The sequence below is a fragment of the Budorcas taxicolor genome, chromosome 3 (genome assembly GCF_023091745.1).
Source record: "Budorcas taxicolor isolate Tak-1 chromosome 3, Takin1.1, whole genome shotgun sequence".
NCBI classification, from domain to species: Eukaryota; Metazoa; Chordata; class Mammalia; order Artiodactyla; family Bovidae; genus Budorcas; species Budorcas taxicolor.
The window spans coordinates 105,507,636-105,534,659 of NC_068912.1; the positions used below are offsets into that span (position 1 = coordinate 105,507,636).

The 27,024-nt window shown below is 54.8% G+C and overlaps 1 protein-coding gene across 1 annotated transcript in view; it reads right to left on the reverse strand.

Annotated features, from left to right (window-relative positions):
- The window catches only part of KCNQ4 (potassium voltage-gated channel subfamily Q member 4), a 57,247-nt gene that overhangs the window by 6,411 nt on the left and 23,812 nt on the right, over window positions 1–27,024 (reverse strand). The window contains exons 2-11 of the mRNA XM_052637073.1: window positions 19,051–19,141; window positions 18,200–18,326; window positions 17,801–17,976; window positions 17,042–17,167; window positions 16,567–16,677; window positions 16,296–16,391; window positions 13,017–13,105; window positions 11,175–11,336; window positions 4,106–4,326; window positions 1,826–1,925 (exon numbers count right to left, since the gene is read on the reverse strand). Coding sequence (XP_052493033.1) covers window positions 1,826–1,925; window positions 4,106–4,326; window positions 11,175–11,336; window positions 13,017–13,105; window positions 16,296–16,391; window positions 16,567–16,677; window positions 17,042–17,167; window positions 17,801–17,976; window positions 18,200–18,326; window positions 19,051–19,141 — 1,299 coding nt within the window. The remainder of the gene's footprint in view (window positions 1–1,825; window positions 1,926–4,105; window positions 4,327–11,174; window positions 11,337–13,016; window positions 13,106–16,295; window positions 16,392–16,566; window positions 16,678–17,041; window positions 17,168–17,800; window positions 17,977–18,199; window positions 18,327–19,050; window positions 19,142–27,024) is intronic.

The window sequence follows — 27,024 nt, forward strand, 5'->3', positions numbered from 1 at the left end:
CTGGACGCTGGACACCCCAAAGGGCATCAGGTACAATCCCTGGTCTCAGCACTGGTCTGGGGTGGGAGACGAAGAGGACACAGACAATTACGGGGCGATGAGGGCCATGTCAAGGAGTGGAGAAAGAGGACTGGGGACCACGAGAAGGGAGAGCTTGGCTGGGAGGGTCAGGAGATATCTTGAGAAGAGATCCCTTCCAGTCCCCGGGCAAGAGGAGGGGCATGAAGAGAGGCTTTGGGGACACAAACAGGCATGGAGGTGTGTGAGTGAGAGTCTGTCCAAAGTAGCCAGAACAGGATGTGAAGGAAAGGGGTTAATCAATGAGAGGTGGGGTGAGGGGTTATTCTGAAGATCCCAGCATCCCTGGCAGAGATTGGGCAATGGGAGGCTGGGGTTGTAGGGAAGGGGCCGTGCGGTTTACTCTTGCTTTAGCATGACCACCCTCTGTCCACCTGTGTGGGTAGAGGATGTCCTGGAGGGGCAGAGTGCCAGGCAGGAAGACCCACTCCAGGGGATGAGCCTGAGCTGGGGGGGCGGGGGTGGGCAGTGGGGTGGAGATACAGAACAGCTGTGAGCAGTGCGGGAGAGGGGCCTGAAAGGCTTCCGAGTCTGAGTCCAGGATGACCCCCATGGCCTGGGGCACAGGGTGGATGATGGTGTCACTGCCTGACATGGGGTCATGGGAGGAGGAGCAGGACTGGGGCGTGCTGGGTGTGAGGGGCCAAGGAGAGCTGACTTGGGCCAGGGGGACACTCAGGTGCTGTGTTGCAGAAGCTGGTCCCTTGGAGGGGAGAGACAGGATGCATAAAAGAGGGGTGGGGAGAGAGGCCTTAGACTCTCTGGGAGACGGGGTGTCCAGATGACTGATTTAAAAGAAACACAGAGGAAAGAGGCTTGCAGACAGGTGAATCAGCCATGGAAGAGAGGGGGGCGGTGAGTCTGGAAGGCCTAGGGGTGAAACTGGAGCTACAGAGATTAGGCTGGAACTCCATTCCAAGGAGTTTGGGAGCCAGATCCGTGGCTACATGGCTAAAGAGCTCAGGGACTCTGGTCCCCACTGAACTGTTAAGGGAGACAGCCAGTGAAGCCAGGAGGACAGGGGCTTTCAAACTTTTTGACCAAGAACTACGATAAGAAATAGTTCATAGAAACTAGTATAAACACACACACATAACTGAAATAGAAGTTTCATAAACATTAATTCTTACTATGAAGGATGTACTCTGATACTTTCTTTTTTCTTTTTTGAATGCTGACCACTAAATTGATTTCACTAAGTTGACTTCAAACTGTTGTGACCTGTGGTTTGAACAGTATGGCTCTAGAGGAAATCCTGGGGGAAACAGACAGGCTGAGGTCAAGACTCCCGAGGGAAGACAGTAAGTTTGAGTCACAGAGGCAAGAGGGGCATAAGACTTAGACACAGAGATGGGGTGAAACTGCCTCTAAGACAGAGACCTAGGGAGAGCCAGGCAAATGCTGATACACAGCTGGAGGGAGAGAGAGAGAAAGAGGAGGCAGCCTGACATACAGGGAGAGAAGCAGGGAGAAGACTGTAGTGTGAGTAGAGGGACTGTGGTGGGCAGCCATGCCCACTGCCCCACCTGACCAGCCCTCCCGACATGATGAGTCTGCACCAACCCAGCCGGGAGCCATATGCCACCTCCCCACCCCACCTACTCTCCAGGGACCCCACCAGCCAGCATTGTTGAGGGTGCCAGGCAGGCAGCAGCTGGTATGCCAGGAATTAGGCCAAGCCTGGCCACAAAGGCAGACCCCAGATGGGGAGCAGCAGTGGGTGGCCCACCTCCTGCTTCAGTCTCACCTGACAGAGCGGATGACCATCTTCACAGCAGGCATGACGTCATCCACAGTGAGTTCGCACTGGTAGCTCTTCTCCTCCACCATTTCCTCCGAGGGGCCCTCTGAAAAGTCAGGAGCAAGGGGCCCAGGTGGCGGTGGCAGAAGGGAGTGCTTGCAACCCCTACCACCACCCTGAGGGGTACAGAGAGGAAGACAGAGCCCCAGGAAGGGCCCAGAGCCTTCCTGGGGGCACAAGCAGACCAGGTTCTCACCTCCTAGCTGCCCTACCCAGGGGGAACGCCTGCAGGCCCATCTCCCCTGTGTACACATCTGCCTGGTGGCCGGTGAGTAGGAGCCACTTTAGGGCGCATCTGGTCTGGCCTGGGGCAAGTTGCACACAGCCCTGGAGGAAGTCCCACTGGCTCCACCATGCAGGACAGTGACACAGGGTTTGAGGCGTCTGTGCATTCTCGCACATCAGCCTTTTCCTTCACCCAAGAGGGAATCAAAGGGCGGGCTCCCAGCCCCAGCTCTGCTATGGAGGAAGCCTCTAAAGCAAGTCGTTCTCCCGGGATGAGAGAAACGGCTTCTCCAAGGCTGGTGCCCAGCACTGCACAGACAGGTGATGCTGTCCTGGCCCCACTGGGGCCAAAGGGTGGGGAGGTCAGGCAGTTTCTTGGCAGGAAAGAGGAGGCCCTGGGTACCAACCAGGGCCCAGGTACCAGCACCCCCAAAAGACTGGTTTGTGGAGTTCCGTAACTTTCCAAGAAAGGGCCAAGAGAGTGGTCAGCCAGCAGCATGGTGGGGGATTGATACAGCACAGACAGAGGCAGTATGGCTGGGGCCCCTCCCTCCAAAGTTCCTGTCCCTAACCTCCATCCTTGTCCACCCCCCTCTACACCCCCGCCCCCACCACCACCCAGGGGCCTGAAGCATGTCAGAGCTGGGAGAAGTCTTCCAGGGAATCTGGTCCAATCCTCTGTTTTTCAGAAGAGGACACCGAGGCACAGGAAAGGGCAGTAGCTTACCCAGGTCACAGTGGAAGTCAGGAACAGAGCTGGAACTCCAAAAAGCCACCTCTCTAAATGCAGCCCCCACCAGGCTCACAGCCTCATACCCACAGGCTGGGCCAGCAAACGGGCAGGGTGGGGAGCATGGGCTACGGAGTTGGACAGACCTGCTTAGGGATATCAGCTCTGCCATTTCCTTGCTGAGAGAGCTCAGTCTGCCCATCCGTACAATGGGGATAGACACAACCCTGCTATTGCTAAGAGAAGTACACAAGATAATCCAGAGTGGGGCTGTGCACAGTCAGGGCTCTCTTCAGCACGGATGGCCTCCCGCTCCTTTCAGAGCATGTTTGTAAGGCTGCTAGCTTTTGATGAGCACTTACTATATTCCCGAACTCTTCTGTTCACCTACTGTGGATAATCTTATATAATCCTCACAACAATCCTAGGAAGTAGATGTGATCACTGTCCCCATTTTATAGACGTGGAAAATGAAGCCCAGGGAGATTAGGTTACCTGCCCAAGATAAATGATAAAGCCAGGATTCAAACCCAGGCAGCCTGGCTCCAAAGCCTGTGCTCTTTTTTCTTTTTTTTTCTTTTGTTCTTGTCACGTTTTTTTATTTTTTTTAATTAATTTTACTTTACAATATTGTCTTGGTTTTGCCATACATTGACTTGAATCTGCCACGAGTGTACATGTGTTCCCCAATCTTTTTGCTTTTTCTCTCTTTCTAAATATTGGCGTTTTCCTAGGTGGTGCTGGTGGTAAAGAACACCTGCCAGAGCAGGAGACGTAAGAGACTCTGGTTCGATCGCTGGGTCAGGAAGATCCCCTGGAGGAGGGCATGGCAGCTCACTCCAGTATTCTTGCCTGGAGAACGCTATGGACAGAGGAGCCTGGCTGGCTACAGTCCATAGGGTTACAAAGAGTCAGACATGACTGAAGCAACTTCATATAGCCAGTTAACAATGTTGTGATAGTTTCAAACAACTCAGCCATATATATACTTGTATCCATTCTGTCCCAAACTCCCCTCCTATCCAGCAAAGCCTATGCTCTTAACCACTACCAAATGCCACCTCTATATTCTTCTCTGATTCTCAAAGAGCCTGGAGCCCAGCAAAGCAAGTATTATGATGCCCATTTTACAGACCAGAAGACTGGTGCCCAAAGATGCTCAATCTGCTGCAAAGCTGGGACTAGAACCAAGTGTTCCCACCCCCAGCCCAGACTCCAGGCCCGCCCTGCCATCCTCAGCGGGTCCTGGCCCCACACCCGCAGGGGCTCACCCTCAGCCGAGGTGCGGGGTTTGAGTCTCAGGGAGGCCCGGAAGCGGGTGCGGTCATTGAAGCTCCAGCTCTTCTGTACCTTGGTGGGACTGCTGGCCTCACCCACCTGCTCGCTACTCGGGGAAGTGGGCGTCGGCGGAGGTGCCAGGTGCTGCTTGGAGGGGCCCGTCCGCCGCTGGGAGCTGCCCATGCGGATGCGGTCTTTGATGCCCATCCGGCTGCTGGCAGGGCAGGTCGGATGGGGGAGAGAGTCAAGTTAGCTGCAGCTGGGGGTAGGTGTCAGTGGGGACACAGCTGACTTGGGACTTGGGGGCAGCTACTGGGGCTGACTCTCCTCCAAGAGGAGACTTCCTAGGATGGGACATGGGTGTGGTAAGGGGGGCCCTGACTCCTATGAGAAGCCAATCCAGGGTCAGTCTGAACAACTCCGCTCGCCACCCCCACCTCCCACCCGTCACTGCCCGGGCAGATAAGGGTGCACAGGAGACAGATGCAGAGTGGAGAGAGTGACAGAAACCCAAGAAGGGGGTCAGAGGCAGACAGAGGACTGGGAGCTGGGCCTGGCCCGGCTGGGGGCGGGGAGCGGAGGCAGAGACCCCTCCGGGACAGACAAGCTGCTGAGGGACGGGGAAGCTCACCCGGCCATGCACGCTGGGTTAGGCCCCCAGCTCCTCTCTGTACACGCGGGCCGGCTGTGTGGAGCTGAGGGTGTGTGCGTGTATGCGTGTCGTGTCTGTGCTTCTATGCACACAGGTGCCAGTGTGTGTACCTATTTTCCTCCTTTGCCCACCGCTGGAGCTATCTGACCTCACCTGGTCAGCTCAGGGCCTTAGGACTTGGTACAGTTGTACAGGCAGTGCACTGCAAAATTCCAAAGGTCTCCATCATTCAGATTTCTGTGTGAATGAAATCACAGCCTGGAGCTGTGCAATGTCCTGGCCTGCTGGGGGTCTTAGCCCTGTGGGTCTAGCTGCTGGGCCCACATGTATGCCCAGGCCATGCCGGTGGGCCCCACCCACAAACCAGTGAAGGTCTATAACCTGTTCTTCTCTGTCCACCCAGACTGACATCCTGCCCACATGACCTCCCACTGCCTCCTGAGCCTGCAGTTCAACAGCACCTACACGTCTGTGTACATGTGAAGACACGTGCATGTATCTGTGTATGCCCTTAGACTCCCCTTCCCACACCCAAACTCCTCACCTATCCTCCAAATCTTGGAAGCAACAGGTGAAGGGAGGCCTTGGGTGCCCCAGGACAGGCCCAGCGTACCCAGTGCCTGCTAGAGTAACTCTGTCCAAAAGGTTCAAGGACCGTGTTATCGCTGTCTGAATGGGACCTGTCCAAACGTCCCCATCCGAGGCCTCCTGGAGATGTCACCACCACCACCCTGCATGTTTGCCACTTGAAAGGCCCCCTTCAGACAGCTTTGGGGCCCTTGCACCTCGAATGTCCGGGGCCCCAGCTCAGGAGAACACCAGCCAGTCTTGGGGGAATTCTGATGTGGGCCGGGGGCAGGGACCAGGCGGGGACACTGTGTCACCAGGTTTCAGAGACTTTCAGATCAAGGGTTGAGCAGGAGACAGATTCTAGTTTCAGAGCTGAGTGGGGACCGGGGTCCTCCATGCCCGGGCATAGGGGATGGAGTATATAGAGCAAGGTGCTGAGGGGAGGGAGGCCCCAGAAGGTGCTATTGGGAAGGCAGCTGGGATGTATGTAGGGCCATCCTTAGGAGGAGGGACCTCTGCCCAGAGGGGAAAGGGAATAGGACAAGGATGGGGGCCCTGAGGATATCAGAAGGGAAGGATGGGGTGGCTCCCCGCAACCCATCATGCTGTTGGCTGGCCAGGATTTCCTCAGCACATACCAAAGATTCCAACTGAAGTTTGAGGTTGGCTCTCCCAAACTTTCCTCTGCAGAGCAGTTCCTTCAGGCTCTTCTCATGCTGGCAAGCACCCACCACCCCACCCAGTCCGTGCGACCACCCCGTCTGTCCTCCGCTCCTTCAAGGGGCAGAGGAAGAGAGAGGGGCAGAGAAGGCCCTGCAGTCAGGCAAGGGCCCAGAAGCCTGGATCTCTGCGCCTGGCACATCACTCCAGTGCTGTTCTGGGGAAAGGGGCTGACCTCCCTGTCATGAGAAGTGTGCGAGCCATACTGAGCTTGCACTCAGTAGTACTCATGAAGGAAGGGGTGTGGGCACTTGCCCTAGAGGTCTTGAAAGGTCTCTCTCCAGCTCTGATTCTGTGATGGTTGCAGGAGCTTTTAGCCTGACTTGTGGGATTCTGTAACTTTCCAGCCAGCCAGAGACCCTGGGCTCCTTTGCAGTATAAGAAGGCGCTGTTTCCCCAGCGGCGGCCCTGGATTCCAGCTCCTTGGGCAGGGCCCAGAAAATGGCTCACATCAGTCTCTCTGGAGCCTAAAAGCTCAAAGAAAATGGAAAGGAACCTGGCACACAGTGGACATCAGAAGAGCACACAAGGTCCGGGCCGACTGCCTGAGCCTTTTCGGCTCTCAGCCACGTTGGGTGGCGGGTTCCATAGTTACCACCCCTGTTTTACAGATATGGAAGGGGGTGCCTAAGCTTCCAAGGTCACAGAGCTCCTCTGCATGGAACAAGGACTGGAACCCAGTTTTCTGTGACTTCAGAGGCTGTGTTCTTTCTCTGGGAGGAGCCAACAGGAGAGGGTCTCTGGCAGTAATTCTCAGCGGGGGGTTATTTTGCTCACTAGGGGACATCTGGCTGGAGACATTTTTGGTTGTCTCCCTGGGACGAGGAGGGAGGAGCTCCTAGCATCTAGGTAGAGGCCAAGGATGCAGTTAATCATGCTGAACAATGCACGGGGCAACCTCCAACAGTAGGGAATTCTCTGGCCCCAAACATCAGTGCTGCCAGTGATTTCAGCTCATTGGTGGCTGGGGGACAGGTGTGTGAACGTAACTGGGGCATCCCTGTAAGAGAGGGCAAGCTCAGGGCACATGCTGCCTTCTGACTGCTTGGCTGGACCCAACCCCTCTGCTCACTTCCACAGGGATTTCTTTAAGCACTCCATCTGCCCGCCAAACACCAGGCTCGCAGAGGTCGGAGGCAGCGTACCTGTTCTGATGCTGAATATAGCTCCTCTCTTGGAGACTGTGGAAACAGCCCTGGCCTTGCCCTTCCTGCCCATCACACCCACAGAGCCCAGGGAATCTTGCAAAGGGGGACAGCTGACCCAGAGTTTCCTCGGCTTTACCCTGCAGCGTGTTCCCTCCAGCGGTGGTTCCCAAGCGCATACCATAACAGTAAGTCGCGTGAGGCCAACATTTATCTAGCACTTCCTCTAAGCCAGGCACAGTTTGAGTGGAAACAGATCCTAGTATCACCCTCATTTTACATCTGAGGAAGTGGAGGCACAGAAGGCTTGCACCCAAGGCCCCCAGCCAGATTCAGAACGGAGCCACATTTCTGAGAAACTCTGCTTCTGGAGAGCCCACCCCTCTCCTCCTCATGGCCCAGCCCCCCACCCTCCCGCCCCAATCCACAAGGCTGCCAAGGCACTCTGGGATGCGCAGGACTCTTAAGCCCCAGCTGCCAGGCAGTGCCAACAGAATGAGGTTCTCACGAGGCTTCTGTGAGCCAGCTCTAGCTCCCGACCTCCACGACGGGCTGCAGCAGCCGAGCTCTCTCACCTCCCCCCTTGGTGTTTGCCACCGCCTGCTTCCTCCTTGAGCTGTGTCGCTCACACCGCATGGTGGTTACTCCTTGCAACTCTCTAGGCACCATGTTTTATGCTCCTAGTGCAGGGCCTGGCACAGGGCAGGTACCAAGGAATGTAGTGGTGAGGCGGCTAAAGAACTGGGCTCTGGAGTTGGTGAAGGAGGCACCAACCCCAGCCCCTTCAGGCATCTGCTAGGACCTCAGTGGGCAGTACGGAGCCAGGAAGCTAAAGGCCTGGAAAAAGTCAGAGTGGGAAGGACCCTCCGAGAGCCTCTAGTTGAATCTGCCCATTCCACAGATGGGAAACTGAGGTCCAGAAAAGGAAAGCAATCTGGCCAAGATCACACGAGGCTGGGGTGGGGGAGCATCAGCAGCAGAGCCAGAACTCATCCCAAGGCTCCTGTAGGTGTCCCTCCTGATAGACTGGGGACCAAGCCCAGGTCCTCAGACCTGACAGAAGCATCCCCAGGAAGGCGAGGGGCTCATCAGGGCCCCAAGGCAGACGGCAGGCGGCAGGCACATGCACCTTGTCCTTGGCCCATCCTGTCTCCCTCTCCAGCCCCAGAACTGGGTGGGGCCAGGAGAAGTGGGGACAGGAGGAGCAGGCGAGGGGGTACCTCGGTCTCCAGCTGGCGTGGATCCGAAAGAAACTCCGTTTATTACTAAACATCTGGCTGGAAAGTGGAGAACAAGACACAACAGAGGTTAGTGGGAAGGAGGCAGGTGGGCAGAGCATGGGCAGCTGCCAGGATGGGGCCAGCCTCCTGTGGCTGGTGGGAGAGAAGGACCCCCCTCGAATCATCCTCTAGCCCACATGCCTAGAAGGCAGAGGTTCTCCAGCTTTGCATAAGGATCTCATGGGGAGCATGTTAAATATGCAGAATTCTGTGCCTCTTTTCTAGAGATGCTCATTCCGTGGCTTGGGGAGAGGTCCAGGTATCTCTGCATGATGAACAAATGTCCCATGGGATGCCGACACAGAGAAAGTTGGGGACCATGCTCTGAAAACCACTGTCTTAGCGTCTCATTGCAAAACCCACAGAGAGAGGTGCTGACTCTGGCACAGCCACCCCTCAGGAAGTCCTTGTCATCCTGGGAACATGCTCAGCCTAGGTCCATCCACAAGCACCACTAAGGCTGTGGCCAACCGTGTGTGTGTGTGTGTGTGTGTGTGTGTGTGTGTTTGTGTGTGTGTGTGTGTGTGTGTGTGTGTTGGGGGTGGTCCTGTCTTGGGCACCCAGCCCACAGGGCCAGACAGCCAAGATTAAGGATCTGGCCATTTGGTCTGCTGTCTAATCTCCTAGGGGGCTTCCCACGTGGTGCTAGTGGTAAAGAACCCACCTGCCAATAGAGGAGACATAAGAGACGTGGGTTCGATCCCTAGGTCAGGAAGATTCTCCTGGAGGCAGGCATGGCAACCCACTCCAATATTCTTGCCTGGAGAATCCCATGGACAGAGGAGCCTAGCAGGCTATAATCCATGGGGTCGCAAAGAGTCGGGCATGACTGAAGTGACTTAGCACACACACACTAATCTCCTAGAAGTCACAGTTCAGCCCCCTGGGGTCTGGGGAATAAGGAATACTCCACCACCATCACCATGAGCCCCAGCCACATAGACACTGCAGGGCAGACACACACAGGCTGGGAGTCAGTGATGGCCGAGTCCTCAGTGGTCATCTGTTCCTAGGCCTTGGGGGGCCCAGAGACCCAGAGCAGCTGTGGGAGGTGGTACAGATGCTGGGGTCCAGGATAATCTCCATTTCTGGTACCTTCCTACTCAGGCAAAGTGACACCAGAGTGAACTGAAGCTGCAAAGAGCCCTGGCTCAGGCTGTGGGCAGGGTTGCTCAAATGCCAAAACTTCTGAGCTTCTGCCTGTCTGCTGTGGTTGGGTTGGGGCAGGGATAACACTGGGACATTCAGATAGTGACAGACAGTATGCATGGGCTGCACCGTGGACCCTCTTCCAGGGACCTCCAGCCTGGCCTGGTCAATCACACGTCCCCTCCTCCCAGAGACCTAGAGGGGTCTCCCTCTTCACCCACTTCTTATTCAGCCCCTGGCCAGAACTGCCCTCGCTGAGACCAGGAAAGGAATTCTGCTCCCTGCAATCTCTGCACCAGAACCCCCTCTTCCCTGTTCCTTGAGCCTTTTCAGCCCAGAAATCCAGATCAGCCCCTGAGCAGCCTTCACACTGCTAATTTTCTGCCCAGAACCCTGAGGCTCAGAGTGGCTTGATGACTTTCTCAAGGACACACAGCACCAAGCAGCAGAGGCTTTCATAGCGTCTCCTTCTGATCCCCGAGTGGTATACCTCTTTTCCCCTCCCTTGTTCTAGGCATGGGGCTCAGAATCACACTTGAGGCTCAAGGTCCAAATGTCCACCTGACTGATTCAGGGGTGATATGCAAAGATGAAATAAAACGAACCAATGGGCAGAGGACAGGGGATGATGACGGGTGTGGGTGGGATTGAACCCTTGGCCTCAAAGCTACACCTCTGTAGGAATAGTCACTTTCCCATATACAGTGAGTTAGTGGGCTTCCCTTATCCAAGTATGCCTGAAATTCTACTATTTATGAACATTTATGTGGGGTAAGCGTTGTTCTTTCGTTGTTCTTTTAAGATGCAAAAGCTCCAGGAGAGGCAGGTCAAGGGGAGAGAGATTGTCAGGACAGCAAAATGTCCTTCCGTAAGAAAGAAAGGCATTGTGGGAGAATCCCAGGAGGAGGCTCTGGGATTAGCAAAGCTGCGGACGAGGCTTGCACAAGACAAGAGCATTAGTCACTGGTTGAGTTTACATAGGCCCTTCAGCAGTTCCTAGTCAAGAGCTCTCTTTCCAGCTGGCATCTCATTCCCAAGAGGCGAGTTCAGGGTCAAGCCCCTTCTCGAGGAACATGCTGGGGAGGTGGGGCCCCGGCCCTCATACCCCGGGACGGTGCCCACGATTACCTGAGCCGTAAGCACCTGTGGCCAGCGGCCTCCTCCTCTCTCCAGCTTCCCAGGAGGGATAGGGGTGCAGGGATTGGAAGAGTGAGGGGGATGTGGAAACAGAGAAAGAAAGAGGACAATGGAATGAATGGAGGAGGTGATGGGAAAGGATGGTGTGGACATCTCCCCGACTCAGGCCCCTGGAGTCCCAGGTGATAAAACGGTGAGTCAACTCTGGCCTTTCCAGAGAGACCGTCAGTCTGTACCTGTCAGGCCATCTGATGACAACTGCCCAGGCCTCCTGACAAGGCCTGGGAGTCCCCAGCACAGGCCCAGACACCCACACAGTGGCTGGAGACAGGTCCGAGAGAGGATGAGACAGAGAATGGAAGAGGAGGAGGAGAAGCAAGAGGAGGTGGCAGCCCCGGGGGGCCCCTACCTTTCCCCAGGGCAGAAGGAGGCGCTGCCCGGCCGGTGGCAGGTGGCAACGGGCGGGTAACGGGAGGGCGCTCCGTCGGGTACCGGCGCCCGCCGTACCTCCAGGGGCCGTAGGCCCCCGTTGCGGGCCCGTTGCACGTGCTCAAACAAGAGGGCCAGCTCTCTGCAGGAGAGGGCGCCATCAGCGGCAGGCAGGGCCCTGGCACCGCCCCCAACCTGAGGACTCTGAGCTCCTGATGGATTACCCCCGGGCCCGGCCTGTCTGGAGATGCTCAGCGAACACACCAGGCCCACATGGGCAAGGGTGGGAATGGGAGAGTAGCCTTCCTCTGTCTTTCTCTCTTCTCAGCTCCTGGGAAACCCTCAAGGATGCCGGGTATGATTGTGCTGAATGGGATCCACTAGGGGGCACCCTCCCAAGGGGGAAGGTGGGGACCTCAAATCCACCTCACTCTCTGCTCAGCAAGCAGAGCGTCTGTAGGAGGAGCCTTGCCCTTGCCCACCTGGAGGCCAGCAGCAGCCCTGAAATCCTGCCCTCCAGATCTGACTGGATTTTAGGGGAAACTGAGGCTGAGGAGGGAGACTTGATAGGCAGCCCACTTCCTTCTGCAGCCCTCACGCTGGGTCCTCAGAGACTAGACTGAGGGCTCAGCTTCTTCTGAACTCTCCAGGCCATCTCCTGTTTCTCTAACCCAAGAAAGAGTTCTTGCCTCTCTTTGCCTTCCCATTGCACGGATGAGGAAACTGAGGTCCAGGGAGCAGAAGGATCACTGGACCCAGAATTTGCCAACCAAGCTCTGACTCTCTCCCCAGAGGACCCAAGACCATCTCTCCCAAATCATTCCTTCCCATCTCACACATATTTCTAACCAACTAGCCCCTGCCCTACTCCCCAGGGCCTGGCCTTGAGTCCTGAGGACTGCTTCTAGAAAGAAGGGCTCTTTCTATTAATAGTCTAACCACCATCCCTGTCTTTGGGGTGGGCACTTGCCTCTGCCAGGTGGAGAGGTGGGGGAGCCAGTGTGATTCTGGGAGGCCCCCTTCCCAGCCCCTTCTCTCCTGCTCCTCCCCTAAGAAGCCCCCTAAGGCTGAGGAAGCACGGAGGGGGCAGCCAGGTGTGGGGGTGAGTGGGATCATGCAACAGCTGCTCTGCGAGAACTAATGCGGCAAAAAGGCAGCCGCAGAAATGCTGAGCACTGCAGCCTGGCCCCGCCTCCCTCGCAGCCCCCAGGGCTGAGCCGCTCTCCAAGGTCTTCATTCCTGCCCCAGGGTGTGGCCACGCACCTGGCCACATGAACCATGGTGATGCTATTAATGACCTCCTGTGTGGAGCCACCCCATGCAGTCTTACCCCAGCTTGGGCCAGTGGGACAAACCCGCCTTTGGGCCCTAAGGCTGCTGCTTGGTACAGTAAAAGCAGGCATGTTGTAGGGGTGCTGGGGTGGGTCTTAGTACCTGACTCTGGCACATACATTCTTGCCCACACCAGTGTCTCTATCCACTGCAAGGGCTAACGCTGACCCCGACTCAGACTGAGGGGAGCGAGCTGGCTGGGCTCTGTCCCAAGGGGCAACTGCCCGGGAGGGGCATGTAGACTGCCAGGACCAGGGCTTAGCCCTGAGTCCAATGTCCCCACCTTCCCTGGCAGAACAGAGTGGGAGAGAGGACCCTCCAGGCTCTGGGTTACACAGGCTCTGCAGAGCCAGCCCCAGAGGAAGCCATGACCCCCTCCCATGGGAGCCATGACCCCCTTCCCAGCCTCCAGGACTCTGTCCCAGCCATCTGTCCTCAGGGGCATTACTGTCAGCCACCCACCTCCCCGTCCCCCCACGGGAGGGTCTACCTGAAGGATGGGAGGATGCTGTCATAGTAGTACCAGGTGGCCGTCAGGTAGGCCCGGCTCGCGTCGGTGGAGTAGAGGCGCCATGCCGCCTGGTGGTGTGGGAGGAAGCGGAAGGAGGTGTTGGGGGACCCGGCATTGGAGAGGCCTCTCAGCCCCCAACCAGCCCTCTGCCCCCCAAAGAACCCAGGCCTCAGGCCAGTTGAAGGGTACTCAGAGCCAGAGGCTTGTTCCAACTCCACAGCCACCAGCAAGGTCAGAAGGAGGCCTGGGGAGAAGACTCCCAAGGTGACACGCAGTCAGCCTCAGAGCCAGAGGCTCTGTGGGAGTTAAGAGCTGGGGTTTTGCCATCAGGCAGAAGTGAGTTTCCAATTCCAGCTTTGCCACCTACTTGGGTGGACAATTAAATAAAGCTGCAGAGCCTTAAGTTTCTCATCTGTGAAATGGACACAGTACGACTTGCCTAACAGGGTGGTGGGGGCCTCCCAAGTGGCACTTGTGGTAAAGAACCCACCTGCCAATGCAGGAGACATAAGAGACGTGGGTTTGATCCCTGGGTCAGGAAGATCCCCTGGAGGAGGGCATGGCTACCCACTCCAGTATTCTTGCCTGGAGAATCCCCGTGGACAGAGAAGCCTGGCAGGCTACAGTCCACAGGGTCTCAAAGAGTTGGACATGACGGAAGCGACTTAGCATGCATGCAACAAGGCTGTGAGGACTAAATGGGGAAATGTTCATTAAATGCCAAGCACAGTGCATGGCACGTAGTAGGCACTTAATACCAAGTTTCCCTATTAATCACTCCTGTTATATCCAGTTCCCACAGCTGATATATATTTATTCACTGTGTATTTGATTAATGTACTTCTCTCTTCTTAGTCTGTAAGCTGTGTCTTGGTCAGCACTGTATCCTCTGGCACATGGTGGGTGCTCTGCAATGTCTGAGGAATGAATACTGACTAAATGAATTATTATTACTAAAAATAACCCTACCCCATTCTTCCCAGCTGCCTGCCACTGCCCATGGGATTGAGGAGGGGAGGAAAGAACATCAACTACCAGGCCCTTAGCATCCATGAAGTTGCTGGGTCTCCTCTGCAGCAGCAGGGATGAGGGTCAGACAAGAGGAAGGACTATCCCTCTCCCTCCAGGTAAAGAGAGGAGTCAGTAGGGACTTGGGGTGAATGGGGTGATCAGCAACGGCAGGTGCTGGGCAGGAGGAAGCAGAACTGGATCCTTCTTTAGATGCATCTTGTCCTTAAGGGCCAGCCCACTGCTGACCTCACTGGCCAGGCACCCTCCTAGGACAAGAATATTTTTACTTCCTGCTTGCCTAGTCCCTTGGATTGGGCTGGGGAGCAGCTGCCAAAGCTGTCTCATTAATTATGGGCACCACAATACCAGCTGTCTCTCGGCACAGCCAGTGCCAGCCACCTGCCCCTACAATGCCCCTTGGAAGGCCAGTTCCCAGGGGACAGCAGCCATTGTGCCCCAAGGGATGCTGAGAAGGCAAAGTTGGGCTGGTGGCTGGCGATAACAGAGATGGGGGAGGGGTTCAACCCTGGGGAGGAGAGATAAGGGGGTGTTAAGCCAGACCTGGGCTGAGGGGGTCAGAGCAGGAGAGGTGAGCTGTGCCAGTGTTCCTGGAACTATTGGGTTGGCCGAAAAGTTCGTTCGGGTTTTCTGCACCATCGGCTGGAAAACCCGAATGAACTTTTTGGCGAGCCCGATAATTCTCGCAGGAGTTTCTCTTGCACAAGGCTGTTACAGGGTCCCCAAAATTCAGAGCACTTGCCTCATCCCATGTCCCACGGGAATGCCTCAGACAGTGGAGCAAACAGCCTACATACTCCTGCTTTTTTCCCACCCCTCTGGGTGTTCCTTCTCTGCCTCCTTGGCTGGCTCAGCTCTGCCCTCCCAGTCACTAAATGCTCAGGTTCCGTAAAGCTCAGCTCTAAACCATCTCTTCTTCTTTCCTCTGCCTGCTGGGCAAGCACCTCCACGCCCAGGGCTTCATTACCGTCTGCACACACGGCCGAGCATATTACTCACCACAGGTGCACACCACTACATCAGCTGCCTCCTCCACAGCCCCCACCTACCCAGGGGCTCAGAGGCTCCACAGACTCTTCACGTTCCAGCCAAACTCACTCTTCATGCCCCAAGTCTAGTCACCCTTTAGTGAGGAGGGGCATCAGCCCTCCAGTTGGGCAAGCCAGAAACCTAGAAGTCACCCTGACATCTGCCTCTCCCTCACTCCTGATACCACTAATTTCACCTTCTAAACATGCAGAATCTGCCCATTTCTTTCCATCTCATCTGTTGCTACCCTTGTCCAAGTCACCTGCCACCCCATTTCACCCAAACTGTTGCTGGATCTTCTCTGATCTCTCCACTCACACAGGTCACCCTCCAATCCACTCAATACTTTTCAAAACACAGATTTGATCATTATCACCCTCTCTTCCTCCTGCTTCACCCCCTCTTCCTCCTGCTTCATACCTGTCAATGGATCCTCACTGTTGTTAGGAAGATGTTAAATTTCTCTCTCTGACCTCAGATCTGGGCTTCACCCACTGAGCCAAACCCTTCCACTGTACACTCCTACTTGAGCTTTCTGTTCCAGCCTCATTAGATTCTTTCCTATTCATCAAACACACCCTGCTCCCTTTCATCACAGGACCTTTGCACATGCCATTCCCTTACCTCAAAGGCTCCCTCCTTCACCTCTTCACCTAGCTGACTACCCATCCTCCAGCTCTCTGCTCAAGTGTCAGTTTCCCAGGGCAGTCATCCCTGAGTTTCCCTTCGAGGTCAGATCAGGCCAAGCCCCAGCTAAATGCTCTTCAAAGAACCATTTCTTTCTTTCAAGGTGTTTTTCTTGGTTGCAGTTATAACATTCATCTGTGGAGATGCTGGTGGGATGAATTAAGGTGTTGGGAGTAGAGCAGGCTTCCTGATGACTGCACTGCTGATGGGGGGCAGGACTGGGTCCCCCCCTGGGGCCTAGGATCTCTTTTCCAGTCTCTACTCCACTTCAGGCCATGCAGAGCTGGGGCTGCAGCTGGGCAGTGGGCCAGCTCTGGCTAGCCCTGAACTGGGCATGCAGAAGTGGGAGAAGTTTCTGACAATCTTAGCCAGCCTCCTAGCTCTGTCCCTAACCTGGCATGTGGCTCCAGAAAATTCTCTCTGAGTGGAGCCATAGTTGTGAAGTGAGACACAGGGTGAGCATACAGATTTGACACACCAGTTCAGTTCAGGGGCTTCCTGGGGCCCCTGTACCTGGATGAGGTTGGCTGCTGGCATCCTCCGCTTCTCAAAGTGCTTCTGTCGGTGCTGCTCCTGCACCTTCAGGGCAAAGCCAGAGCCGAGGATGCCCTAGGGCCATAGGCATGGTTGGAGGTGGGACAGCCAAAGGCTTTAAAGGTACCCCTACTGCTGCCCATCTGAGGTGTCTCCCCCACCCATGCAAATGCTGGACAGGGGCTCAGCAGGCTCTCTCCCCAGGACCCCCTCCCCTAGGCTGGGCCATCTTAAGTGAAGGGGGACTCACGGCGGGCAAGGCAAAGAAGGAGATGCCCAGTAAGGCGAAGCCAGCAGCCAGGACCCTGCCCAGCCACGTGTGTGGCGTCTTGTCACCATAGCCGATGGTTGTCAGTGTAATCTGGGGACACAAACAAATTACCTGCAGGGCTGGTCGAGGGGTCCACCCACAGGAGATTTCTGGGGCACAGGGAGGTGGGAGCCTGATCATGAGGGGGCTCTATAGTTGCCCACAGGAACTGGTCATAAGGACTTGTCACAGGGGCTGGTTCCTAATCAATAGATTCTCCCCCTCCCCCTTGCTGATGGGGAGAGGGGTAGAGGTCACAAGGGCTTGATGTAGGGAACTAGAAGGGGTCACAAGCGGGTCCACTGGGGGAAGCTGAGGGACTAACACAGGGGCTGGTCACGGGATTTGGGGTCACAATGATCAGGCCAGGGAGGGTCCCAGGGAGAAGCTCGGCCCTACACAGACCCTCACGCACCGTCCCCCACCAGAGCGAGTCGGCGTAGGAGGAGAAGTCGGAGTTGGCGTCCTTCTCGGCCAGATAGACCAGGAAGGAGGCGAAGATGAGCACCAGGAACCCGATGTACCAGGCGGTGATCAGCTCCTGTGGGGGCAGCAAGGGATGAGACCACCCACCCGGCACAGGTGGGGAGGCTGACGGCTCCCAGAATGGCCTATGGGAGGTGTTCGGAACGGGGTAAGAGTACCCACCTCTCGGAAGTCCCTGGTGGCCGCTCTGCCGGCCTTTGTTTCTCAGTAACTCCCTTCCAGGAGACCCTGCCCGCCTTTCGGGCACAGCCAGGTCCTCACAGAACCTCAGAGCACGCCCCGCCCCGGCCCTGCCCTTGACCCTCCAGCTTCCAGGCTCAGGTCTTCGCCCACGAGCCCACCTTGCACTGCCCCCCTCTTTCAGGCTTCCATCCGACCCCACATCCGGTCCCACCGCAGCTCCACCCTCAGACCCCGCTCCAGGTCACCACTTCGCTATTAAGCGTAGACCCCTAAACCCAAAAGCTTCTGCCTTTCAGGCCCCGCCTCCTGGTCTGGGACCGAACGCCCCCTGACCCCGCCCCTGCCCGGCCCGCCCTAGCCCCTGTGAGCTCGCTGGCGCTGAGTCCCTAGTCACCCCTCAATCCCCAATTCCGCCCCCCGCTCCGCCAGGCCCCGCCCCCTGCCGCTCCAGCTCCGCCCTGGACACGCCCCTCTCCCTCACCCCCGCATCCCCGCCCGGCCTCACCTTGCTGTGCGCGTAAACCACCGAGCCCAGCAGCTTCCAGGTGCCGCCGCGGCGGTCCATGCGCACCATACGCAGGATCTGCAGGAAGCGCATGCTGCGCAGCGCGGACGTGGCAAAGATGTTGCCCTGCGTGCCCGCGGCGATGACGGCCACCGAGGCCACGAACACGATGAAGTCTGCAGAGGCGGGGAGTGGGGCGAGGTCACGGCCAGCGCCAGAGAGCCCACCTACCCCGTGCCTGGACCCGAGGCAGGGGGTGGAGGGGGGTTGTTCCTGGGGTCCGAGGGGGCGACTGGGAAGGTCCGTTGAGTCTGTGTCACTAGCCAGGGTCCTGGGGTCAGGGTGTCAACCCTGCGGTTTGGGGTCAAAGATCAGGTGCGGGAGGCATGGGACCATTACCGATGACACAGAAGGGTTTTCTGGCAAAGCGGAAGCGGCCCTGCCATCCTCGGTAGCGGCAGCAGCATCCAGCAGACCAGACGCGGATGATGTACTCCAGACCAAACACGACGATCATCACGAATTCCTGTGGGACCGGGGGCCTGAGTTCTGGTCCCACTCTTCAGGCCCCGGGCCTAGATCACGCAGCACCCACCCAGCCCCGAGTCCCTGGGTTAGGGATATTAGAGTTTCCTCAGCCTGCCTCTCCTGGAGGTTCCTCCGCCTGGATGGACCTGGGGAGACTTCAGGAAGGCAAGTGGCTTCTTCCATGTCTTCCAGAGAGACTGAAAGCTCAAATCTGTCCCCTGTTGCTGTGCCCATGAATTGTCTGAGTTTTTCTGCTCCTCATCCCCCTCCCAGCCATCTCATCCCCATCCCAGCCTAAACCTGACCAGGTGACACAAGGGGTATTTGTCGGTCACAGTGCCCCTCTGAAGTGCTTCTGTTTAGGGGTTAAAACCAGATCCCATGGGGGTGGCATTAGCAGTTTTGATCCTGAAAAGGAGTGGGCCTCCTCTCCCCTTCTCTGGGCCCATCATAAGCCCTAGTATAGAGACTAGGAGCTCTATACTAGGAGCTCTCCCAACACCTGCTTTAAAGCAGGGGAGCCCTGTGGACTTTTATGGCAACCCATAAAGCCCTCTGGGCTTTTATGAAGCGCAGAGAAGTACAGCCACCATGTCAGGGAACACAGCACAGAAAGCCACTCTCTGAAACATGTTATGTGCAGCCTCACTTGCCCTTCACCCTCAGCCCAGAGGTGCTACCTACACACACAGCCTCCCTCAGACCCAGACTCCAGCACTCACTAAGATGAGGAGACACTCGTTGGCAAGTTCCTGGTGCTCCTGGATAGTGGACAGCACGGACAGCACCAGGCAGCTGAAGACCAGCAAAAATCTACAATAGCAGCATGACGGAGAGGGTTAGATGCTGGATGGACAGGGCAGCTGAGGAGCCTCTGGCAAGGGGTTGCAGAGGAGGAGGAGGAGGGGGAGAAAGAGGAAGGGGAGAGGAGGGAAGAGTTACTGGGGAGTAATCTGGAAAGTGGACTAAGAATCAAAGTTCCCTGGAGTTGTGGCTCTGTGCTGGACCTCAAAGGGAGAAGCCCCCGAGGTCCAGGTGGCTGGGCTCACAGATAACTTATAATCCTCTCAATTGCCCTTAATGTACCCACAGCTCCCAGAGGTGGACACTGAGCTGTGGCAGGCAGGTCTGTCTGGGCTGGCCGAGAGAGGAACCCAGGAACCCTTCCTTATGAAGCATAGCTTCATCTGCAGAATGAAGACAACTGCTTCTGCCTTCGTGGGATCTTATGAAATTAAATACTGAGACAGCTATGGAAGGAAAGGGCATCGGGGAAGACAGATAGGGAGGGGAGGATGCAGAGGGGGAGAGGGTGTCGGGAGGGCAATCGGGCATCGGGGAGCCATGTCACCGAGGCCTGGAAATCCCCACAGGGCAGTGGGAAGCTACTGAGTGGCCCAGAACCAGACATTTAGAAATGGAAGGAACTAGGGAATCCAGCTCATCTGATTCATGATGAGCTCATGAATTAACCTCAATTGCACACATGAGGAAACTGAGGCTCAGAGTGGGAAAGGGAGTCACCCAAGGTCACCAGGCTATCCAGGACAGAGATGAGATGACAGTCAGAGTTCCTAACTTCCCAGTGGATGGGAAGAGGGGAAAGGACATGAGGAGTGAACATTTAAGGGAAGATAGGATGTGGGGGCACAGGCTGCAGGTGCAGCAAAAGGCAACGAGGCTGGTCTCCCGGAAGCACTTCTCCTTTGGATGGGGGTGTTGCGCCTGGAAGAGACTCCTGAGGGAATGCAGAAACGCTTGACCCACAGCCTGCCCGAAATGTTCCCAGAGTGCCCCCACCTGGGACTGCTGCCACTGCACTCTGCCTGAAACGCCTCACCATCAGAGCCTGAGGAAATGCTCCCCTCGAGCTTCCCTCACCCCAAAGCTCCTGCTGGGGGAGCCCCCATCCCACCGTCAGCTCAGAACACTGAGCTGCCTGCCTCCCAATCACTGTCTACGTGTGTGCGTGTAAAGTCGCTTCGGTCGTGTCTGACTCTTTGCAACCCCATGGACTGTAGCCTGCCAGGCTCCTCTGTCCATGGGATTCTCCAGGCAAGAATACGGAGTGGGTTGCCGTGCCCTCCTCCAGGGGATCTTCCCAACACAGGGATAGACGCCTCTTATGTCTCCTGCACTGGCAGGCAGGCTCTTCACCACTAGTGCCAGCTAGGAAGCCCCAGGTCACAGTCAACAGCATTTTATTTCTGTTCCTCTTTCATCAGCGTCTGCCCGCAATGAAGGAGGCCAGGGTTCGAAATCTGGGTGGGGAAGATCCCCTGCAGAAGAAAATGGCAACCCACTCCAGTACTCTTGCCTGAAAAATTCCATGGACGGAGGAGCCTGGTAGGCTATAGTCCATGGGGTCGCAGAGTCAGACACGACTGAGTGACTTCACTTTACTTTTTCATCACAGCAGGAGCATGGGCTCCGAGTCAGAGACCCAGGTTCAAATTCCAGTCCTACAGTGTGTGTGACCCTGAGAAAGTCACCTTCTCTGAGCCAGTCTCATCATCTGTGAAGTCAGGGCAGATGGGGTGGGGTGCAGAGACATAGAAGGAGCAGGGCTCCACCTGGCCCACTCACACCTCCACGGGCCAGGCTCCCAGCCTGCTCGGAGGGCGGGGACAGGGCCTCAGCCCAGCGCCCACCCGGGGAGGAGGTAGGTGGCAGATGTCAGTAAAAGGTTTTGGATGAATGAGTGAGGAAGAGGCCTCCTTGGTCAGTTCCAGGCAGAAGCTGAGTCAGCGAAGACGTAAGGCACAGTGAGAGGTGGGGGAGAGCCCCAGCTCCTCGTGTTCAATAATTAACCACAGAAAACGCAGGTGAACTCAGTGCTACATCCACCAGGAATGGGCTGAGGGGCAGAAGGTCCTCCGGAAGTCATCGTATCCCATCCCCTCCTCTGGGAAGGGGTGCAGCCAAATCTTGATGGGCTTTCACCCCAGCCCTGGAGAGAAATCCTTCAGTCACATCGCTTGGCTGATCTCAGAGCCTCAGGTAATAAACGGGTCATGTTTGGGGTTTCACACTGAGTGTTTCAATAGTTTTTTTTCCCTCAACATTATGTTTTCCATGTCGAGAGTTACACATCTCTAAAATGTCCACTTCACCATAGGTTAAGTGAAAAAAGCAGATTATAAAACCTTAAAGCAATGTGATTCCAACTGTTTAAGTATAGATGTTTTTTAATATATTAATACAAACCAAGAGTCAGCAGGGCTGGTCTCCGGATGGCAAAATTAAGAGTGATTTGGCTTTTGTTTTGCTTTCTGCTTATCTTCATTTCCTGATATTTTTAAAGAATAAACATGACTGTTCAGGTAACAAATTAATATCAGTTTTTAAATGCAGCAACTTCCCTTGTGATTCAGTGGCTAAGACTCTGTGTTCCCAATGCAGGGGGGGCCTGGATTCGATCCCTGGTAGGGGAACTAGATCCCACCTGCTATAACTGAGAGTTCACATGCCACAGCTAAGACCTGGCTCAGCCAAATAAATAAATAAATATAAACATTAAATATTTAATTCATTTCTTTAAACATACCAACGGGGGCAGGGGAGAACCCTTTAAATTCTGTCCCCACCCCTTTACCACAACAGCCTTGGCCATTTAGCAGGTGTGGGGGTGTGGCAGCCTCTCCCCCGAGTCCAGCTCGCCTGCCAACAGCCTGCTCAGCGTCTCTTCTCGGATGTCTAGAGGCTTTTCAAACCCAACATAATGTCCAAAAACAAACTCTCAATTTGCCCTAAAATCTCCCCATCTCAGGAATGGCACCACCTCCCATCCAGGGGCTCAGGCCAACGATCTAAGAGCAACCCTTGACTCTTCCTTTCCCTCACCCTCCACATCCCATCCTGTAGCAATTTCTAGTGGCTCTAGCTACAGAGTTGTAGCCCTGGACTCACTAACCCCCATCATCTCACCCTTGACAGGTCTCCCTGCCTCCCCTCTGACCCAACTGGAACCCTCCTCGGAGCAATCAGTATGATTTTCCTACAAAGCAAAGCCGGAAACTAGAACCCTCCTCAGAACTCTCCCCTGACTTCCCATGGCACTTAGAGGGCGGCAGTCACATTCCTCAGCGTGTCCAGCAAGGCTCTGCGAGATCCGGTCCCACCCGGCCTTGAACTTGATGTGCCTCTCTCCAGTTCCTCCATCAGGCACTCTACCTCCCTGCCATTCCTGGAACACATCAAAGGTTTCTCCATCTCCAGGCTTTGCACTTGCTCTGCTATTTCCTCTGCCTATTTATCGCTCCCATTCTCATGTAGATCTCTACTCAAACCTCTCCTCCAAGGAGAGGTCTTCTCCAACTACCCCCTCCCCAGAGTAATGGCCCCATCCCCCCTCTCTCTCACCTGACTCTGCTTTATTCATTTTTTCATAGACTGAATAAATGCACAGCAAAAATTCAGCTTAAACAAATATCAAAACATTGTGTCACCAAAGTCCCCAGTTTGCACCCGCTGAAGAGGCTCCCAAAGCCCTAAGCACATCTATCGCCACCACACTGGGCTCCCCAGCAGCCTTCCTGAAAAGGAAAGAGAAAGTGAGTCTCCATCCTTGACCAGCTCCATTTAGTAGACGCTGTTTTAAAACCCCGTGAACTTCACCTCTCCAGCCTTCACACACTGGCAGGGGATTAGATGCTCAATACAGTTGAACAGATACATTTAGTCTGACAGCGAACATCTTGTATTCCAGGCAGCTAAATAATTATCCCCATCTCCCAGATGAGGAAATGGGGCCCAGGGAAGGACATACTTACACAAGATTGCTCAGTGAAGTCATGGCAGAGCTAGGGCCCTAGCTGCCGTGGGCTTCCTGAGGGGTCCTCACACAGACACCCACACTTGGGTCAGCAGAGGGATATCATGTCTGGAGCTTAGGGGTGGAGGAGGCAGAGAGAAGTCACCCTGAGCTGGAGTCTGATTGTATCTGCCAGAACCAGTCTGTGACTTCATTCATACAACAAAGGACCGTCTAAGGATCGTCTCTGGCCCCCTTCTGAGGCTTCAGTTTCCCCATCTACAGAGTATAGATGGTACACAGGAGCTAGCTGGCTGGGACTCTCTACAGTCTCCCCAGCAGAGAGGCCAGACTGGCAGCTACATACTGCAGCATCTTTGTCCAGCACGCCTAGCTGCAGCTCGGGCCCCCATTCTCCCAGCCAGTCAGGCAGAGCTGAGACTGGTGGGTGCTGCCAGATTGGTCCTCCCTGAAATGGTGATGTGAAAGTCACTCAGTCGTGTCCAACTCTTTGCGTACAACCCCATGGACTATACAGTCCATGGAATTCTCCAGGCCAGAATCCTGGAGTGGGTAGACTTTCCCTTCTCCAGGGGATCTTCCCGACCTGGGAATCAAACCAGGGTCTGCAGCATTGCAGGCAGATTCTTTACCAACTGAGCTATCAGGGAAGTCCTCGCTGGGGCTTATTGTGAGACCTATCGAAAGACTTTCTCCCTGACCCACCCATTCTGTGACTATGCCATTCATTCAAGAGGGCAGCAAGGAGATCAGGGATGAATTAGTGAATGTTTTCCTTAGATATATTGTTCTCAAAGTAGAGTGGGCAGCAGAATTACCTGGAGGGCTTATTCAAATACTGATTTCTGGGCCCCATTTCTAGAGCATCTGATTCAGTATGAAGTGGGGCCTGAAAGTATGCTTTCTACAAAATTCCTGGGTGTTCTAATGCTGCTCCCCCAGGGACCACACTTAGAGAGTCGCTAGGTTAGTGAATGGGAGGGGATACGGCTGACTCAATTACCAGCCAACTCAAGGCTTTTAATTATTTTTTAAATATTTATTTATTTATTTGGCTGCACTGAGTCTTAGTGGCGGCATATGGAATCCTCAATCTTCATTGCACATGTGGAATCTTTAGTTGCAGCATGTAGGATCTAATTCCCTGACCAGAGGTGGAATCTGGGAACATGGTGCTTAGCCACTGAACCACCAGGGAAGTCCCAAGGCCTTTTAAACAACTGTAATTGTTGCCTTTTCCCCTCACTCCAACACCCCTGTTTCCCTGGCCTTCCTCAAATTACTGCCAGGGAAACAGCCACAGAGCAAGGAGGAGGGGTAGGAAAATCCTTCTGGGGAGGTGGGTTTCACACTAACCTCATTTAACCCCAGTTCGCTGTATGACCCCATAACTGTGCTTCCTAGCCAAGGCTTCCTATCGGCCAGACACTGAGCGGAGCCCTCCACGTGCATATTCCTAACCCCTCCTCCCAGCCCCACAGTCATCACAGCTCATTAGCGAGGAGGAAACAGGCTCAGAGAGGTGTACAGTGATGGCTATACACCTCTGTGACTACATTAGAAACGACTGAATTGGGCACTTTTAAAGGGGACAGGTGGATGTGGTATGTGAATTACATCTCAATAAAACTGTTGTTTAAAAGGAAAAGGGGACTTTCCCGGCAGTCCAGTGGTTAAGACTTTGCCTTCCAATGCAGGGGATGAGAGTTTGATCCCTAGTCAAGGAGCTAAGATTCCACATGCCTTGTAGCTGAAAAACCAAGACATAAAAGAAAACAGAAGCAATATTGTAACAAGCTCAATAAAGCCTTCAATAAAAAATAAATAAAAGGAAAAATGATTTTAAAAAAAGAAGAAGAAAGAAAGGCATACTAGGTTGTCCAAGACCATAAGGCTGGGACCTGAACGCAAGTCCCCTTGGACACCACACCATAGCACCTCTCTGGGCCCCAGGCACCCTGTCTGCAGTATGAGGTGAGGAGTGTCAGTCTTAGGACTTCCCAGTGGTGGGGCAGAAGGGAAGGGTCAGCCGTGAACTCAGTTCCAGACTCTCTGGGGATGTCCCCGGAGAGGCAGATCCTCGGAGGCTGGAAAGACAGGGATGCAGAAGGTGGGAGGGCTGAGAGGGTAGAGTCAAGCAGCAGAAAAGATGCTAGCGCCTAACCTCTCAGAGCCACGTTCACTTAAGAAATGTTCTTTGCCATCTACACCCAATCAGGTTGATTGTAAAGCCTGAAATGAATCATATAGGACTCTTCCCCCACCCAAGAAATTAACAACTGTAACATAGTGGTGACAAGATAGACAAGGGGATAACATGGTCTGAAGCTCAGGATGGCTTGAGCAGAGCCAAAGTGGAGGGATCCGTGAAGACTTGGAGGAGGTGACGAGGCCAGCTGGCAGTGCAGCAAGCAGAGAAAGCAGGATTTGTGTGCAGCAAGAGAGATGTGGGAGCCCGTAGGCAGGCCAGGGTAGCCAGTACTGCCGGCAGGTAGGGGCCTCAAATGAAAGGGCAGAGGACAAGCCAGAGAGGGCCAGATCCAGGCACCCTCAGGCCCTATGAACGTGACCTGAAGGCAGTGGGGAACCACTGAAAAGGTCTTTGCTTTTTAAACACTTTCTTTACAAAAAGATTTATTTGGTTGGCTGTGCCAGGTCTTAGTTGGGGCATTTAGGATCTTTAGTTGGGCACTGGGAACTAGTTCCCTGACTAGGAATCAAACCCAGGTCCCCTGCATTGAAAGTGTGAAGTCTTAGCCACCGGATCACCAGAGAAGTCCCTGAAGAATTTTAAGAGGGAATGACATGGTCTGATTTGTGTTTTTAGGACCACCACTCAGGGGCAGTAGGGAGCACAGATTACAAGAGGTGAGATTGATCAGGAAGAGCAAGTAGGAAGCGCCACAATCATTCAGGTAAGAGATGCTGGTGGCAGCATGCAAGCGGATGGACTGGAGAATGTAAGTAACACTTGGTGATTGGTTGGAAATGGGACAATGAAAGAGAATGACTTATATTTCTGGTTTGGGGACTGAGTGGACGAAGGTGCCATGACAGAACTGAGATAGGAGAGCCTCACGGAGGAGTAGATATGGGGGTGATGAATTCTGTGTTGGACATGTTGAGATGCAGAAGGCTGGGTAAACACTCTGGGTATGAAGCCAGAGACCTGAGCCGGAAATGTGGATTTGGAGTACATCAAGGGAGAGATGGTGACCGAAGACAAGAGGCAAGATTGAGACAGTCCAGAGGGCATGTGGAAAAAGGTACAGGAGGACCCAGTGGATCCCCAGCAACTCAGAGGGAGGAGGGACCCTCCACCAGACTGGAAAGGAGCAGCGGGTGAAATGGGGGGGAAACCAAAAGACAGAGATGTCAAGCCAAGAGAAGAAAGTGTTTCAAGGAGGGAGTGGACAGCAGTGTCCAATGCTGCCAAAGAGGTCAAACAAGATAAGATCCGAAAAATGTCACTGGATTTGGTGACAAGTTGGTCACTGGGTACCTTGGCAAGGGCAGCCACAGACGGAGGGGAGCGCCAGAGCAGGTCTCAATGGGTTAAGAAAGGGAGAGGAACAGTGACAAAGTAGAGACAGTGGAGGTTTAGCTATTTAAAGAAGTTTAACTGCAAAGTGTAGAAGCTGCAATCGGTAGCTGGAGAAACACACAGAGCACAGGGAATACGCCAGTGCTCTTTTCGCTGTTGCTGTTTTAAGATGAGAGAGGCAGAGTGGAAGGAGCCAGGAGAGAGGGAGAAGTTAAAGATGTGAGAGAGACGGAGTGATCAATGGAATGACGTCTGCAGGGCGACTGGGAGGCTGGGATACAGAGCAGAAGCGCTGGTGCTGAGCAGAAAGGACCCAGCCAGTTTCTAAGGTGACAGGCGAGAAGGGGGAGAGGCCAGTTGGGAGAGGAGATCAGGGGT